The sequence below is a fragment of the Mytilus galloprovincialis genome, chromosome 5 (genome assembly GCF_965363235.1).
Source record: "Mytilus galloprovincialis chromosome 5, xbMytGall1.hap1.1, whole genome shotgun sequence".
Lineage (NCBI taxonomy): Eukaryota > Metazoa > Mollusca > Bivalvia > Mytilida > Mytilidae > Mytilus > Mytilus galloprovincialis.
Window position 1 is genome coordinate 3,858,509 of NC_134842.1, and position 13,198 is coordinate 3,871,706.

Consider the following 13,198-nt stretch of genomic DNA (forward strand, 5'->3'; position numbering starts at 1 on the left):
TAGACATGAATAAAACTAATTTGTCATGGTTTTAGATTATTTTAGACATAGTTTTATATGACTTGGATTATGATTTAGATGTCCGTGCAGTTTTTAGACAGACATATAAATGTTGTGGCTTTTATTTTTTTTTTGACAAATTTTCATGTCCTGGTAACTGTTTTTATGCCCCATTTATGGGCATTATGTTTTCTGGTCTGTGCGTCCATTCGTTCGTTCGTCCGTCCGTCCGTTCGTTCGTCCGTCTGTCCCGCTTCAGGTTAAAGTTTTTGGTCTAGGTAGTTTTTGATGAAGTTGAAGTCTAATCAACTTGAAACTTAGTACATATGTTCTGTATGATATGATCTTTCTAATTTTAATTCCAAATTAGAGATTTAACCCCATTTTCACGGTCCACTGAACATAGAAAATGATAGTGCGGATGGGGCATCCGTGTACTGGGGACACATTCTTGTTTGACAGATATTTAAATGTTGTGGCTATCGTTTTTTTTTCTTCAGAAAGAGACTTGCATGTCCTGGCTATTGGTAAGCTACCCCAGAACCACTTGACCCTGAGACCTCATGTGAAGTATGTTGGGAATATGCATGGAAATGAGGTAAGCTTACTGAGATAATAGACAGTTGGGATTATTGTCAATGAAAGAGAACATAACAAAACTATGAAATTATATTCAGATTTGGGACGTCAATTTCAATAATAAAACACACCAACAACACAAAACCATAAAAAGATTGAAAAGAAGGTGTAAAACATTGCAAATTAATTACCATATTAATGATTTGTACATTATTATACGACCGCAAAAATTTTAATTTTTCGTCGTATATTGCTATCACATTGGCGTCGTCGTCGTCGTCCGAATACTTTTAGTTTTCGCACTCTAACTTTAGTAAAAGTGAATAGAAATCTATGAAATTTAAACACAAGGTTTATGACCACAAAAGGAAGGTTGGGATTGATTTTGGGAGTTTTGGTCCCAACATTTTAGGAATTAGGGGCCAAAAAGGGCCCAAATAAGCATTTTCTTGGTTTTCGCACTATAACTTTAGTTTAAGTGAATAGAAATCTATGAAAATTTGACACAAGGTTTATGACCACAAAAGGAAGGTTGGGATTGATTTTGGGAGTTTTAGTTCCAACAGTTTAGGAATTAGGGGCCAAAAAAGGGCCCAAATAAGCATTATTCTTGGTTTTCGCACAATAACTTTAGTATAAGTAAATAGAAATCAGTGAAATTTAAACACAAGGTTTATGACCACAAAAGAAAGGTTTGGGATTGATTTTGGGAGTTGAGGTCCCAACAGTTTAGTAATTAGGGGCCAAAAAGGGGCCCAAATAAGCATTATTCTTGGTTTTCGCACAATAACTTAAGTATAAGTAAATAGAAATCTATGAAATTTAAACACAAGGTTTATGACCATAAAAGGAAGGTTGGGTTTGATTTTGGGAGTTTTGGTCCCAACAGTTTAGGAATAAGGGGCCCAAAGGGTCCAAAATTGAACTTTGTTTGATTTCATCAGAAATTGAATAATTGGGGTTCTTTGATATGCTAAATCTAACTCTGTATGTAGATTCTTAATATTTGGTCCCGTTTTCAAATTGATCTACATTAAGGTCCAAAGGGTCCAAAATTAAACTTAGTTTGATTTTAACAAAAATTGAATCCTTGGGGTTCTTTAATATGTTGAATCTAAAAATGTACTTAGATTTTTGATTATTGGCCCAGTTTTCAAGTTGGTCCAAATCGGGGTCCAAAATTAAACTTTGTTTGATTTCATCAAAAATTGAATAATTGGGGTTCTTTGATATGCCAAATCTAACTGTGTATGTAGATTCTTAATTTTTGGTCCCGTTTTCAAATTGGTCTACATTAAAGTCCAAAGGGTCCAAAATTAAACTAAATTTGATATTAACAAAAATTGAATTCTTGGGCTTTTTTGATATGCTGAATCTAAACATGTACTTAGATTTTTGTTTATGGGCCCAGTTTTCAAGTTGGTTCAAATCAGGATCCAAAATTATTATATTAAGTATTGTGCAATAGCAAGAAATTTTCAATTGCACAGTATTCAGCAATAGCAAGAAATCTTCAATTGCACAGTATTGTGCAATAGCAAGAAATTTTTAATTGCTCAGTATTGCGCAATAGCAAGAAATCTTCAATTGCACAGTATTGTGCAATAGCAAATATTTTCAATTGCACAGTATTGCGCAATAGCCAGAAATATCTAATTGCACAATATTGTGCAATAGCAAGAAATTTTCAATTGATTGGAGTTATCTTTCTTTGTCCAGAATAGTAGTTGAGTCAACTTAAATCATTGTTTTATACAATATACAATGTTTATTCACTTTTACTACCAACTGATAAATTAAAACAATCTTTACCATTCAGTGATAACAAGCACCTTTTGTTACATTTTAATATTTTATGATGTATTTAAATGAGTAGTTATTGTTGCAAACTCCATTAGAAATTTGAATTGAGATCAGTTTTGGAAAAAGGGAAAGGGGGATGTGAAAAAAAAATGGGGGGGGGGGGGGTAAATTTTTCTCATTTCAGATTTCATAAATAAAAAGAAAATTTCTTCAAACATTTTTTTGAGAGGATTAATATTCAACAGCATAGTGAATTGCTCAAAGGCAAAAAAAAAAATTAAGTTCATTAGACCACATTCATTCTGTGTCAGAAACCTATGCTGTGTCAACTATTTAATCACAATCCAAATTTAGAGCTGTATCCAGCTTGAATGTTGTGTCCATACTTGCCCCAACCGTTCAGGGTTCAACCTCTGCGGTCGTATAAAGCTGCGCCCTGCGGAGCATCTGGTTTTATTTAATTTTATGTTCAAGATTCATGGCCCTTTATCTCTAAAAATATAGATTATGGAACCATAAAATACTAAACAACCAGTATGCTGTAATTTTGACAGCCTAGGTTCTTATTAAGTATGCATTAATGCACTTAAAATTTTTGTGAGCCATATCGCAGGTATATGTTAAAAGATGCTTTTGATTTCTTTCCTAGGCTGTAGGCAGAGAGATGCTGCTTCATCTTATAGATTATTATCTGACTAACTACAATGTTAATTCCACAATAAAGACATTCCTAGATAACACAGTGGTACATATCCTGCCGTCTATGAATCCTGATGGATTTGAAGTTTCCTCAGAAGGTGACTGCAGTGGTGTACAAGGCAGGTAGGTATACTTTTGCTATTGATGCCATTTACATCTTACCAAATAAAGTATTTGGTTCAGTTTTGAAGGCTGAACTGTGACTTATAATTGTAAACATTGTTTTCCTATGTTCTTTTGTGAATAATTTTCTCATTGCTAATCATATTAAACCACATAATTCTATATGAATCTATCTGATATAAGTGAAGGGTAAATTCATATTTTGGAATGTTACAAATGCTCATCATTAAATATACTTCAATATTGTTTTCATAAAATAAACTGGTTTATTACATTGATTTCCCAGTGAAATAAAAACTGATAATTTCAAATGTGAAATAAACGTAGTTATTTCACTCCTCTGACGTCATACAAAAAAGGCAATGTCAAGACGTTGTTAATTTAATATTGTAAAAATATTCAACTTTGTGACTAAACAACACTAATAATTTACTCATGCACTACGCACATTCATGAATTAATGTGTTGTTCAGTCACATGTTGAATTGTTTTCTTTATTTAAATTCTTCGATTAGTTATTCTATATATTCATAATGGTAAAATTAAGAATGGAAATGGGGAATATGTTAAAGAGACAACAACCCAACCAAAGAGCAGAAAACAGCAGAAGGCCACCAATGGGTCTTCAACACAGCAAGAAAATCTCGTATCTGGAGGTGTCCAACTGGCACCCAAACATCTTCTTTTATAATTATATGTTAAAATGTACTGTCAATTTCAGACCAAACACTAATAACTATGACTTGAACAGAAATTTCCCGGGATATTTTGAGGTTAATCCAAGACCTGTTCAACCTGAGACAAGAGCAGTGATGGACTGGTTAAAACAACATAGATTTATTCTGTCAGCTAACCTACATGGGGGAGCTATGGTGGCTAACTATCCTTTTGATAATTATGTAAATGGTAAATAGAAATACTTATAAATCTATGAATAGTTTTGATTGACAAAATTGGAGCAAGAGTTCTCACTATGTCAAAATGCACAAATTCCTTGATTAATCTTCCAAATTCATCTTTCTAAACTGACTGCTAGACACTAGATAAAGTTTTTAACTGAACAACAATGTTTTCTTTAAGCACTTACAAAATGTATTGCTACAATTATGTAAAGTGGCTAAGATAATGCATAATGGCATGAACTAAGAACAGACATCTTGAATGATTTGAAAAAGTATGTCAATGATAGTGACGTGACAATTGATCCAAGTGCAATACTTTCGTCTAGTAACAGACTTTACAACAACTACCATGTTATAAGGATCTGTTCTCACAACTGTTTAGTACCACATGTTTAAATTTTGTTAGTAAAAAAAAAATTAATCAGTGACATACCATGCCAAGGGAAATAAATCTGTTTTAAATTATTTTTATTAAAAACTTTCCACATAAAACAATGATTATCAGTATTCCCCTTTTGTATGAAAAAAAGGTTCATAAAGTTTTTATTAAGATGTTGTTCTTTTTAAAGGATCATTTTTACTTATTCAGTTTACCATATTGACTTAACTTTCAAGTGGCGGATCCAGGGCGGATGGGGGTCATAGGGTTGGAACACCCCCTTTTTTTTGGATGATCAATGCATTTGAATTGGAACATGTAATTGGAATCCCCCTTTGTCCTAGGTTAGGAACCCCCCTTTTTGAAATGACTCTATCCACCCCTGACTTTCTGATCCATTTCTTTTATCTAGGCTTCATCAATACGGTATTTGTAAAAAATGTAGATAAAAGTAATGATATGTTCTTATTTGATTGAATTAGATTGTTCGAACATGAAATTTTCATAGTATCAGAGTAAAATTATGATTTTGTATTCTAGGTTCCATTATTCAGGCGACAAGATATGTAAGGTCCCCAGATGATGATACATTTATACATCTATCTAAGGTTTACTCCTATTCTCATGCCAACATGTACACAGGAACACATTGTAATGATGATTTCCCTGATGGCATAACCAACGGAGCACTCTGGTACCCTGTTCTAGGTAGGTATCTATGATGAATATTATAAATGGAAAAATTGCTGATTTTTTTTGTTTCCATTTTCTAACTTTAGTTTGCCTCAACCAAATGTTATGAAACTTACGCATAATGCTTATTACCTAAACACAGATCAAATTTGAATTTTTGTGGCGTCACTTTAACCATTTTAAAGTTATGCTCCTTTAAATTCTCTTACTTTAGTTTGCCTCAACCAAATGTAATGAAACTTATATACAATGCTTATTACCACAAAAAAAAACACATCAAGTTTGAATTTTGGTGGTGTCACTTTTACTGTTCTTTAGTTATGCCCCTTTACAATTGTAGATAGCTGATTTTTTCATTTCCATTCTCTTACTTAAGTTTGCCTCAACCAAATGTTGTGAAACTTACACTTAATGCTTATTTATACCTCAACACAGATCAAGTTTGAATTTTGGTGGTGTCACTTTTACTGTTCTTGAGTTATGCCACTTTACAAATGTAAATAGCTGAATTTTTGGTATCCTTCTTTTACCTAGGTTTGCCTCAACCAAATGTTATGACAATTATACACAATACTTATTATAAAAAAACTTAGATCAAGTACAAATTTGGCGGCGTTTTACGTTACCGCAAATTGGCATTACTTTTCCGAAAAAAAAAGATGACGTTTCTGGAAAAAAAAGTTTACGTTTCCGCAAATAAATATCTTACTTTTCCGGAAAAAAAGTAACTATTCCGGAAAAAAAAGTAACTATTCCGGAAAAAATAAATTATTGCTTTTCCTCAAATAATTGAGGAATACCTGTTGATTGAAAGCAAAGCCATAATATAAAATAAATATTAAGTAAGTCAAAGGTCATCATAACATGCAAGTAAACTTCATCATTTAAATCTATGAAAACATATGTTCAAAAGTCAGCACTAATCAGAAATATCTTGATATGAGTTCATAAGTCAGTTCTGGCAGAATATTTGTAGCCAACACGCCGCACAAAGTCCACAGTAGTACATTCACCGTTTACAAGTTTTGTATTTTGTTCAAGAACTTAAGGAAGTCCATCTTCTCCTTTTCACATTTCCAAACGGGTGCTTTTACAGTTAGAGTTCTCATCTTTATGTAAGATGTTGTTTGCAGTTTCAATAACACATCGATAAAAACAAACAAAAAATGTTAGGATGGCTAGCGTAAAACTGCTCGTTCAAGTGGGCATGAAAAGACTCAGCACTATTCGTGTTTTCGTAACAGCAGTATGCATTACACATTCAAAGTCATTATGAACTACCTCGGGCTGGAGAGTTATTCTTCGGGTAGTGCACACATCAATAAGCCGATCCAACAGTTTCGTGTAACATTCCTCGGATTTAAGTGGAAGTAACGCAAATACAAGACGAATGTAGTTACCATTTTTACATCCATGTATCGAATAAACTGAGTTGGTAGAAGAATTTCGGACAGGATTTAAATGTGCCATCTATGAAAATATCAGTCATTTCATTACATAGACATACCAAGTTGGTGAAACATGAAAGTATAACGATTCCCGAATCTAAATCATTGACTAATTAAAAGTTAAAATAAGTTTCAATTTTGTTAGTGTTCAAATCTATTTGTCTTAATGTCTCGTGAATTTCTAATCTACATTTAGGTAATTTTGGAAACTGCTTTGGCCTGTCTCTGTATAAGGACATAGCAACATTTTTCAAGTCAATATATATTCAATTATATATAATTTACCAGGTAAATTTCTGGAAAAGTAATAAATACAAATTGCGGAAACATATACTTTAAATTTGCGGAAACGTAGCATTGGGACTTTGAAAAATTAGCGGAAATGCAATACGCCCAAATTTGGGTAACATTCCCCAATTATTCATGTATGTTTTAACAAATTCATAGATTAGCACCTAAGGCAATCTTTTTTTTAGATACAAGTAATGATGAAATATTTTTTTTCAATAGCTGTTATTTTTCCCTCATATAATTTTAGGTGGTATGCAGGATTATAATTACGTAAGAGAAGGATGTTTTGAAATCACATTAGAAATCGGGTGTTGTAAATATCCACCAACGTCACAACTTCCGACATTCTGGACGTACAACAAAGATGCTTTAATCAACTTCCTAATGGCAGTACACAGTGGTTAGTAATAGTTTATTGTGGTATAAATGTTCTCTGCCAGGATCTACTTTTAAATCAACAAATAATGAAACATAAAGTCTGGATTAATGATGATTGAAGGTGTTTAATGCCTGCCTTCCAGCACTCTTTGTTTTATCCTGACAGCTCTGTTTTATTGGTTGAAAAAACTAACTGAAAAACTTCTGCAGGAAAACTGGCAATCCTTAAGTCTTATAAGATCTGCATGAGTCAACCAACCTTGCATGAGAGGGTTCAAAATCACAACCTCAATGTTTACAGGCTAGTGAACTCTGTACATAACCTACATAGACTACATGGCAAACAATGCTCTAAAGAAATACCAAGAGGCCTGAAATATGATATACTTATTCCATTTCATTTTATTAAATGTTTTATTGAAATTTCATAGTCTCGCTTCCAAGATACAACACTGTCTAAATTAATTTTACATAAAATGTATGTTAAGGCAGCTAATGTTTTTTTTGTATACACAATTTTAACTTTATACCTTGTGTATGTACTTGTACTTGTTGTTAAAATCTGTACCTGTCTAACCTGTCTTCATTTTGGATAAGACAGGTTCTTGATTAACTTGTGTTAAGGAACACAGGTTTGCAGTTAAAAAATGGTTTAGTTTAAACAGTTTCAAATATATAACAGTGTGCAGTTTATATTGTTTAGGGTAAGCCCGCTGACTGACCAAAGAAGGGGGGGGGGGTGTTCCAGTCATGCTTCAGTCATTCCCTTTATAATCAACCAAATTTTTCCCACAAAAGGGGGGGGCAGGCCCCCCTGGATCCGCCTATGAGTTACAGCATATATCATCCATTTTGCTGCTGTATATTTTTCCATTTAGGAATTTAATGTTGATAGCAGATATTTGCTTTTCTCATGAAAATATTTACAACTTTTCTAAACTCAGTGCAATTTTGATCTTGACATATTGCATATATACTTTTTTCTATTAATGATATATAATCCTCCAGTAGTCATTTAGGATACTCAATTGTTCAATTAATTGTAGGAGTTAAGGGATTGGTACGAACACCCAACAATACAGAAGTAGCAGGTTATGATATGGCTGTTAAAGGGAGACAAATCATGTTTAAAAGTTCACAGTATGGAGAATATTGGAGACTTCTACGTCCAGGAACACACACCATCCAGGTAGGTTCTTTATTTACAACACCAGAGATTTGGCCAAGATCAATTTTTACACAACTACAAAAAAATAACAGGAATTATCAAAACGTTCTTCTAAAAATAAATAGTTTAAAAATAACCGCAAACAACTTATGGTCCAGATAGACTGTAAGCAGGCTCCAAATTTATTGGGCTAAATGTGACTTTAAATAATCACTTTATATTTTTAAAATTTTGATATTTATTGTGTGATAACAAAACCATGTGTTTATGTTGTCTCGTATTTGGTGTGTAATTAACATAAGTTTTGCTGAGATTTTAAATAAACTAAATCTTTTTAGGTTCTCTCTGATGGAAAAGTTATAGCAGAGAAACAAGTCCAGGTACCAGCTAGTGGTGTTGTAAGGGAAGATATCTATATAGGTGATACCAGTAGTACCAGTGTTATACAGAGTTGTCTCCCTTTAGTCATATCGCTTGTTTCTATATACTTACATTGTTTAGGTTTCTTATAGTAAAACATTATTTATATGCTTTAAATGATAATCAAAAGAAAAATCTGATCACCATTTATATATTTTTATTTGATTGGTCACTATTCCATGATTTTTTATTACAATCATAATAAATGTCGGGAGTAATGTGGCTGCATTATTACTCTTGGTGAGATATTTTTAATAAGGGTGTCAACTAGCTATTTAAATGTTCAACTAAATAATACACATTTTCTATGAGCTTGTAATGCAAACTTTGGCAAATCCAAGGAATCATGACAGATACATGTAAGCCATGAATGTCTCAATCCACAAATTGGTACCCATGAAAAATGAATTCACTGTATCTTCTAGAACAGAAAATATTCTTATTCTAAATATTTTCACTTCATTACTCATCTGTATTAATATAGTGCCTTCATAAAAATTCCATCATACCATTCAGGAAAGAACTTTCTCAGGATAGATTTGAAAAATTCTGAAAGAAATCCAAAATTGTTAAAGATTCTACATAGAAAATGTTATGTCTGTGATTATAAATCTCTTTTGAAATAAGGTTTAAAGTAAAGTAAAGTTTGATTATAACATAAATGTACCAATTTTACTGCTCTAGATGCACATTTTGACAATCAATGTCGCTTCAGTGATGCTAAGTGCCAAAATATTTGAAAGTCCAAAGCTTATTTAAAGGATGAAGAGCTCTAAACCAAAAAGTAGACAGAGCCAGCAAGAAATCAGATATTTGCATAAGGGACATACATTCCTTAATTTGAAATGATTTCCAAAATTTTGAAACACTAAATTTTGATAAAACAAAAACATATTTGCATGTTTAAGCTGTAAAGTAACGTCACCGTCGTATTTATATTAAATGTTTGATTGGTTATTCATCAGTTCATTTATTTCATTCATTCATTCATTCATTTCATTCATTCATTCATTCATTTCATTCATTCATTCATTCCATTTTCTGTTTCATCATACTCATTATGACGATTGACTGACACTGACGACATTTCTAATATACGTCACTGCACAATTTCATATACACGTCACTACACACCTGAACGATTTAAATAGAATAAAATATTATTGCACGAGCGCGGGAAAATATATGTACGCCTTATTTATATATAGAGATTTAGTATTTCATTAACTGAATAGCCGCCTTACAATGCTGACTGACGCTTAAATGCTTAAGCAATATTTACAGGTTAGTTAATTATTATATATTTTGTTCATACCAGTATGATTATTTTTTACTTTTAAGTTACAGTATTTCTAAGAATTGCTGACTATTTATCATGGTCAACAATTATCAGTTTGGTTAAAAAAAAAATTTTTTTTTTATCAGTTTGACAATGTAAATATAAGTGGGTATTGGTGAATGATTACTGTAAATTCAGAAATTATTGCATGCTTTTGTTATTGCGATTTTGTCATTTTAGACTTAAATGCAATTTTAATTTTTACGAATTTGAGAAAAATCTTTTTTATTTCATATAAAATAGTTCGAAATGAGAGTTTAAATTATTAAAAGGGGTAGAGTAAAGATATCACAAAACATGTTCGTGTCTGTTCCATGTCAGGTTGTGTATGTTTTTTTAAATTTTGGTTCATTTATATATTTCTAAGTGTAACATCCATTTTTGCTGAACTAGTATACATTTTTAAGAGGCCAGCTGAAGCCTGCTCTGGCCACGTTATTTTTGCCCTGTGTTGAAGACCCATTTGGCTATTTGGTCAGGTTGTCTCTTTGACACATTCCCTTGTTCCATTCTCAATTTTATTAACCAGATTTTTGTGACAAAAATGTCGGTTATTGATTTGGGGATGTACGGCGAGCGGGCGGGCGGCAATCAAATGTTGTCCGTGCATTAACTCATGAATCGTTCGACCAAAGCTTTTAAAATTTTAATATGTTGTTACTGACAACTAAATGAAGGTCAAGTTCAATAATGGCGATTTTGACTTTTACAGTTCAGGAGTTATGGTTCTTGAAAGATTGAAAAATGGAGTTTCCAGTTGTGTCCGTGCATTTACGCATGAACTGTTCTACCTAAGCTTCCAAAATTTTAATATGTTGTTACTGACAACTAAATGAAGGTCAAGTTCAATAATGGCGATTTTGACTTTTACCGTTCAGGAGTTATGGTTCTTGAAAGATTGAAAAATGGAGTTTCCAGTCGTGTCCGTGCATATGCATGAACTGTTCTACCCAAATTTTCATATGTTGATACTGATGACAAAATGGAGGTCAAGTTAAATAATGACGATTTTGACTTTTACCGTTCAGGAGTTATGGTTCTTGAAAGATTGAAAAATGGTGTTTCCAGTCGTGTCCTTGCATTTACGCATGAACTGTTTTACCAAAGCTTTCCAAATTTTAATATGTTGTTACTGATGACAAAATAGAGGTCAAGTTCAATAATGACGATTTTGACTTTTACCGTTCAGGAGTTATGGTTCTTGAAAGATTGAAAAATGGTGTTTCCAGTCGTGTCCGTGCATTTTCTCATGAACCATTCAACCAAAGCTTTTGAAATTTTTATATTTTGTTACTGATGGCAAATTAGAGGTCAAGTTCAATAATAACGATTTTGACTTTTACCGTTCAGGAGTTATGGTTCTTGAAAGATTGTGAAATGGCGTTTCCATTCATGTTGTTGCATTTACTCATGAACCATTCAATCTAAGCTTTTCAAATTTTAAGATGTTGATACTGATGACAAAATGGAGGTCAAATTTGATATTGACTATTTTCACTTTCACCATTCATCAGTTATGGTTCTTGTGATATTGCCAGGACACAAATAAATATTAATAAATCCGGTTTGCTGTCGTTGTGACAGCCTCTTGTTATGAGATTTGAAGTATGGTAAACTAATTTTGCCATTAATTTTACCCTTTGTAGCCTTTTTGCTCAATTGGCAGGGGAAAAACACAATTTATAATAAGGAATCAAATGGCAAAATCAAAAGCTCAAACACATCGAAAGATGGACAAGTGATTGCAATAGCTCAAGAAGCCCAACTGTATTAAAGACATTTCCCCCTAAATATGATAAACAGATTTATTGACTTTGTCAGCATTCAATTTTTTAAATGAATTATTTTCCAAGTTTGTCTGAATTTACAGTATAAATCGTGGTTAAAAATATATTACTTGACAATGCAAATATTAAGCTGCATTTCTGAATGATAAAGAGAGCTACTGATCTGTTTCCTAAAAGTTGTTAAAATGTCAATAGAATTAGATTTATACATCAAATTCAAGGGAGATAAGTCACCTTCTGCCATGCAGTTATTAAATCATCATTGTAAAAATCTACGAACAACATGATTATAAAATTATCTTTTCTTATCTTATGTTATTACATTTGCTGATTTTGCACTATTCAGTATTTTCTGTTTTTAAATTTTGAATATTTTCTCATAACTAAATCAAAATCCTTAATTTAAACATGTATGCACTAGCTTTTTTTATTATTGCTGAACTCCCCCCTTTTTGTAGTGTCAGGAATATAAAGACTAGTATAGTAAGTTCAACCATCAAGTCCTCATACACTTGGAAGCACCTAATCAAAAGTGGTTGTATGATAATAATTTCTATTCACATTATAATCTGCATAGCAATGTACGTCATCCCAATATTATATATACATAATACTGTATCATTTCATATATGTACTTGAATTTTAATATAATTGACTTTATTACTGTAATATACAGATCATTACCTACATACCCTTACCCTGTATAAACATCATTTATATCAACAGAATCAGTTTGTGCTATGAATTATAATTTTGTTAAATGAGATCTTTTTGTATGTTATTGAATATTAAACAGTTATTTTTACTAATGGTGTTTATTGAATAGAATATAAAGGTGTCCCATGGTTTATAGTTCAAAGAAAAAAAATCATAAACTTGGCAAATATTCCATTTTAAAGGTTGAATGCTGACAAAGTCAATAATCTTGTAATTCAGTGGTTGTCATTTGTTTATGTGTTACATATTTGTTTTTCGTTCATTTTGTTTTATGACCCATTTATGGGCATTATGTTTTCTGGTCTGTGCATCTGTCTGTTCGTTCATCTTTCCGTCCGTCTGTTTGTCTGTCCGTTCGTCCCATTTCAGGTTAAAGTTTTTGGTCGAGGTAGTTTTTGATGAAGTTGAAGCCCGATCATCATCAACTTGAAACTTAGTAAACATGTTCCCTATGATATGATCTTTCTAATTG

At 32.1% G+C, this 13,198-nt stretch overlaps 1 protein-coding gene across 4 annotated transcripts in view; it reads left to right on the forward strand.

The window, feature by feature from the left end:
• The window catches only part of LOC143074977 (carboxypeptidase D-like), a 35,340-nt gene extending 22,526 nt beyond the window's left edge, over positions 1-12,814 (forward strand). For all 4 annotated transcript variants that reach the window (XM_076250182.1, XM_076250181.1, XM_076250183.1 and 1 more), the window contains 7 exons: positions 501-598; positions 3,032-3,204; positions 3,926-4,110; positions 5,026-5,193; positions 7,165-7,317; positions 8,342-8,484; positions 8,802-12,814. In XM_076250182.1, the coding sequence (XP_076106297.1) occupies positions 501-598; positions 3,032-3,204; positions 3,926-4,110; positions 5,026-5,193; positions 7,165-7,317; positions 8,342-8,484; positions 8,802-8,975 (1,094 nt within the window). In that variant the 3' untranslated portion in view covers positions 8,976-12,814. The remainder of the gene's footprint in view (positions 1-500; positions 599-3,031; positions 3,205-3,925; positions 4,111-5,025; positions 5,194-7,164; positions 7,318-8,341; positions 8,485-8,801) is intronic.
• Positions 12,815-13,198: the final 384 nt, after the last annotated feature.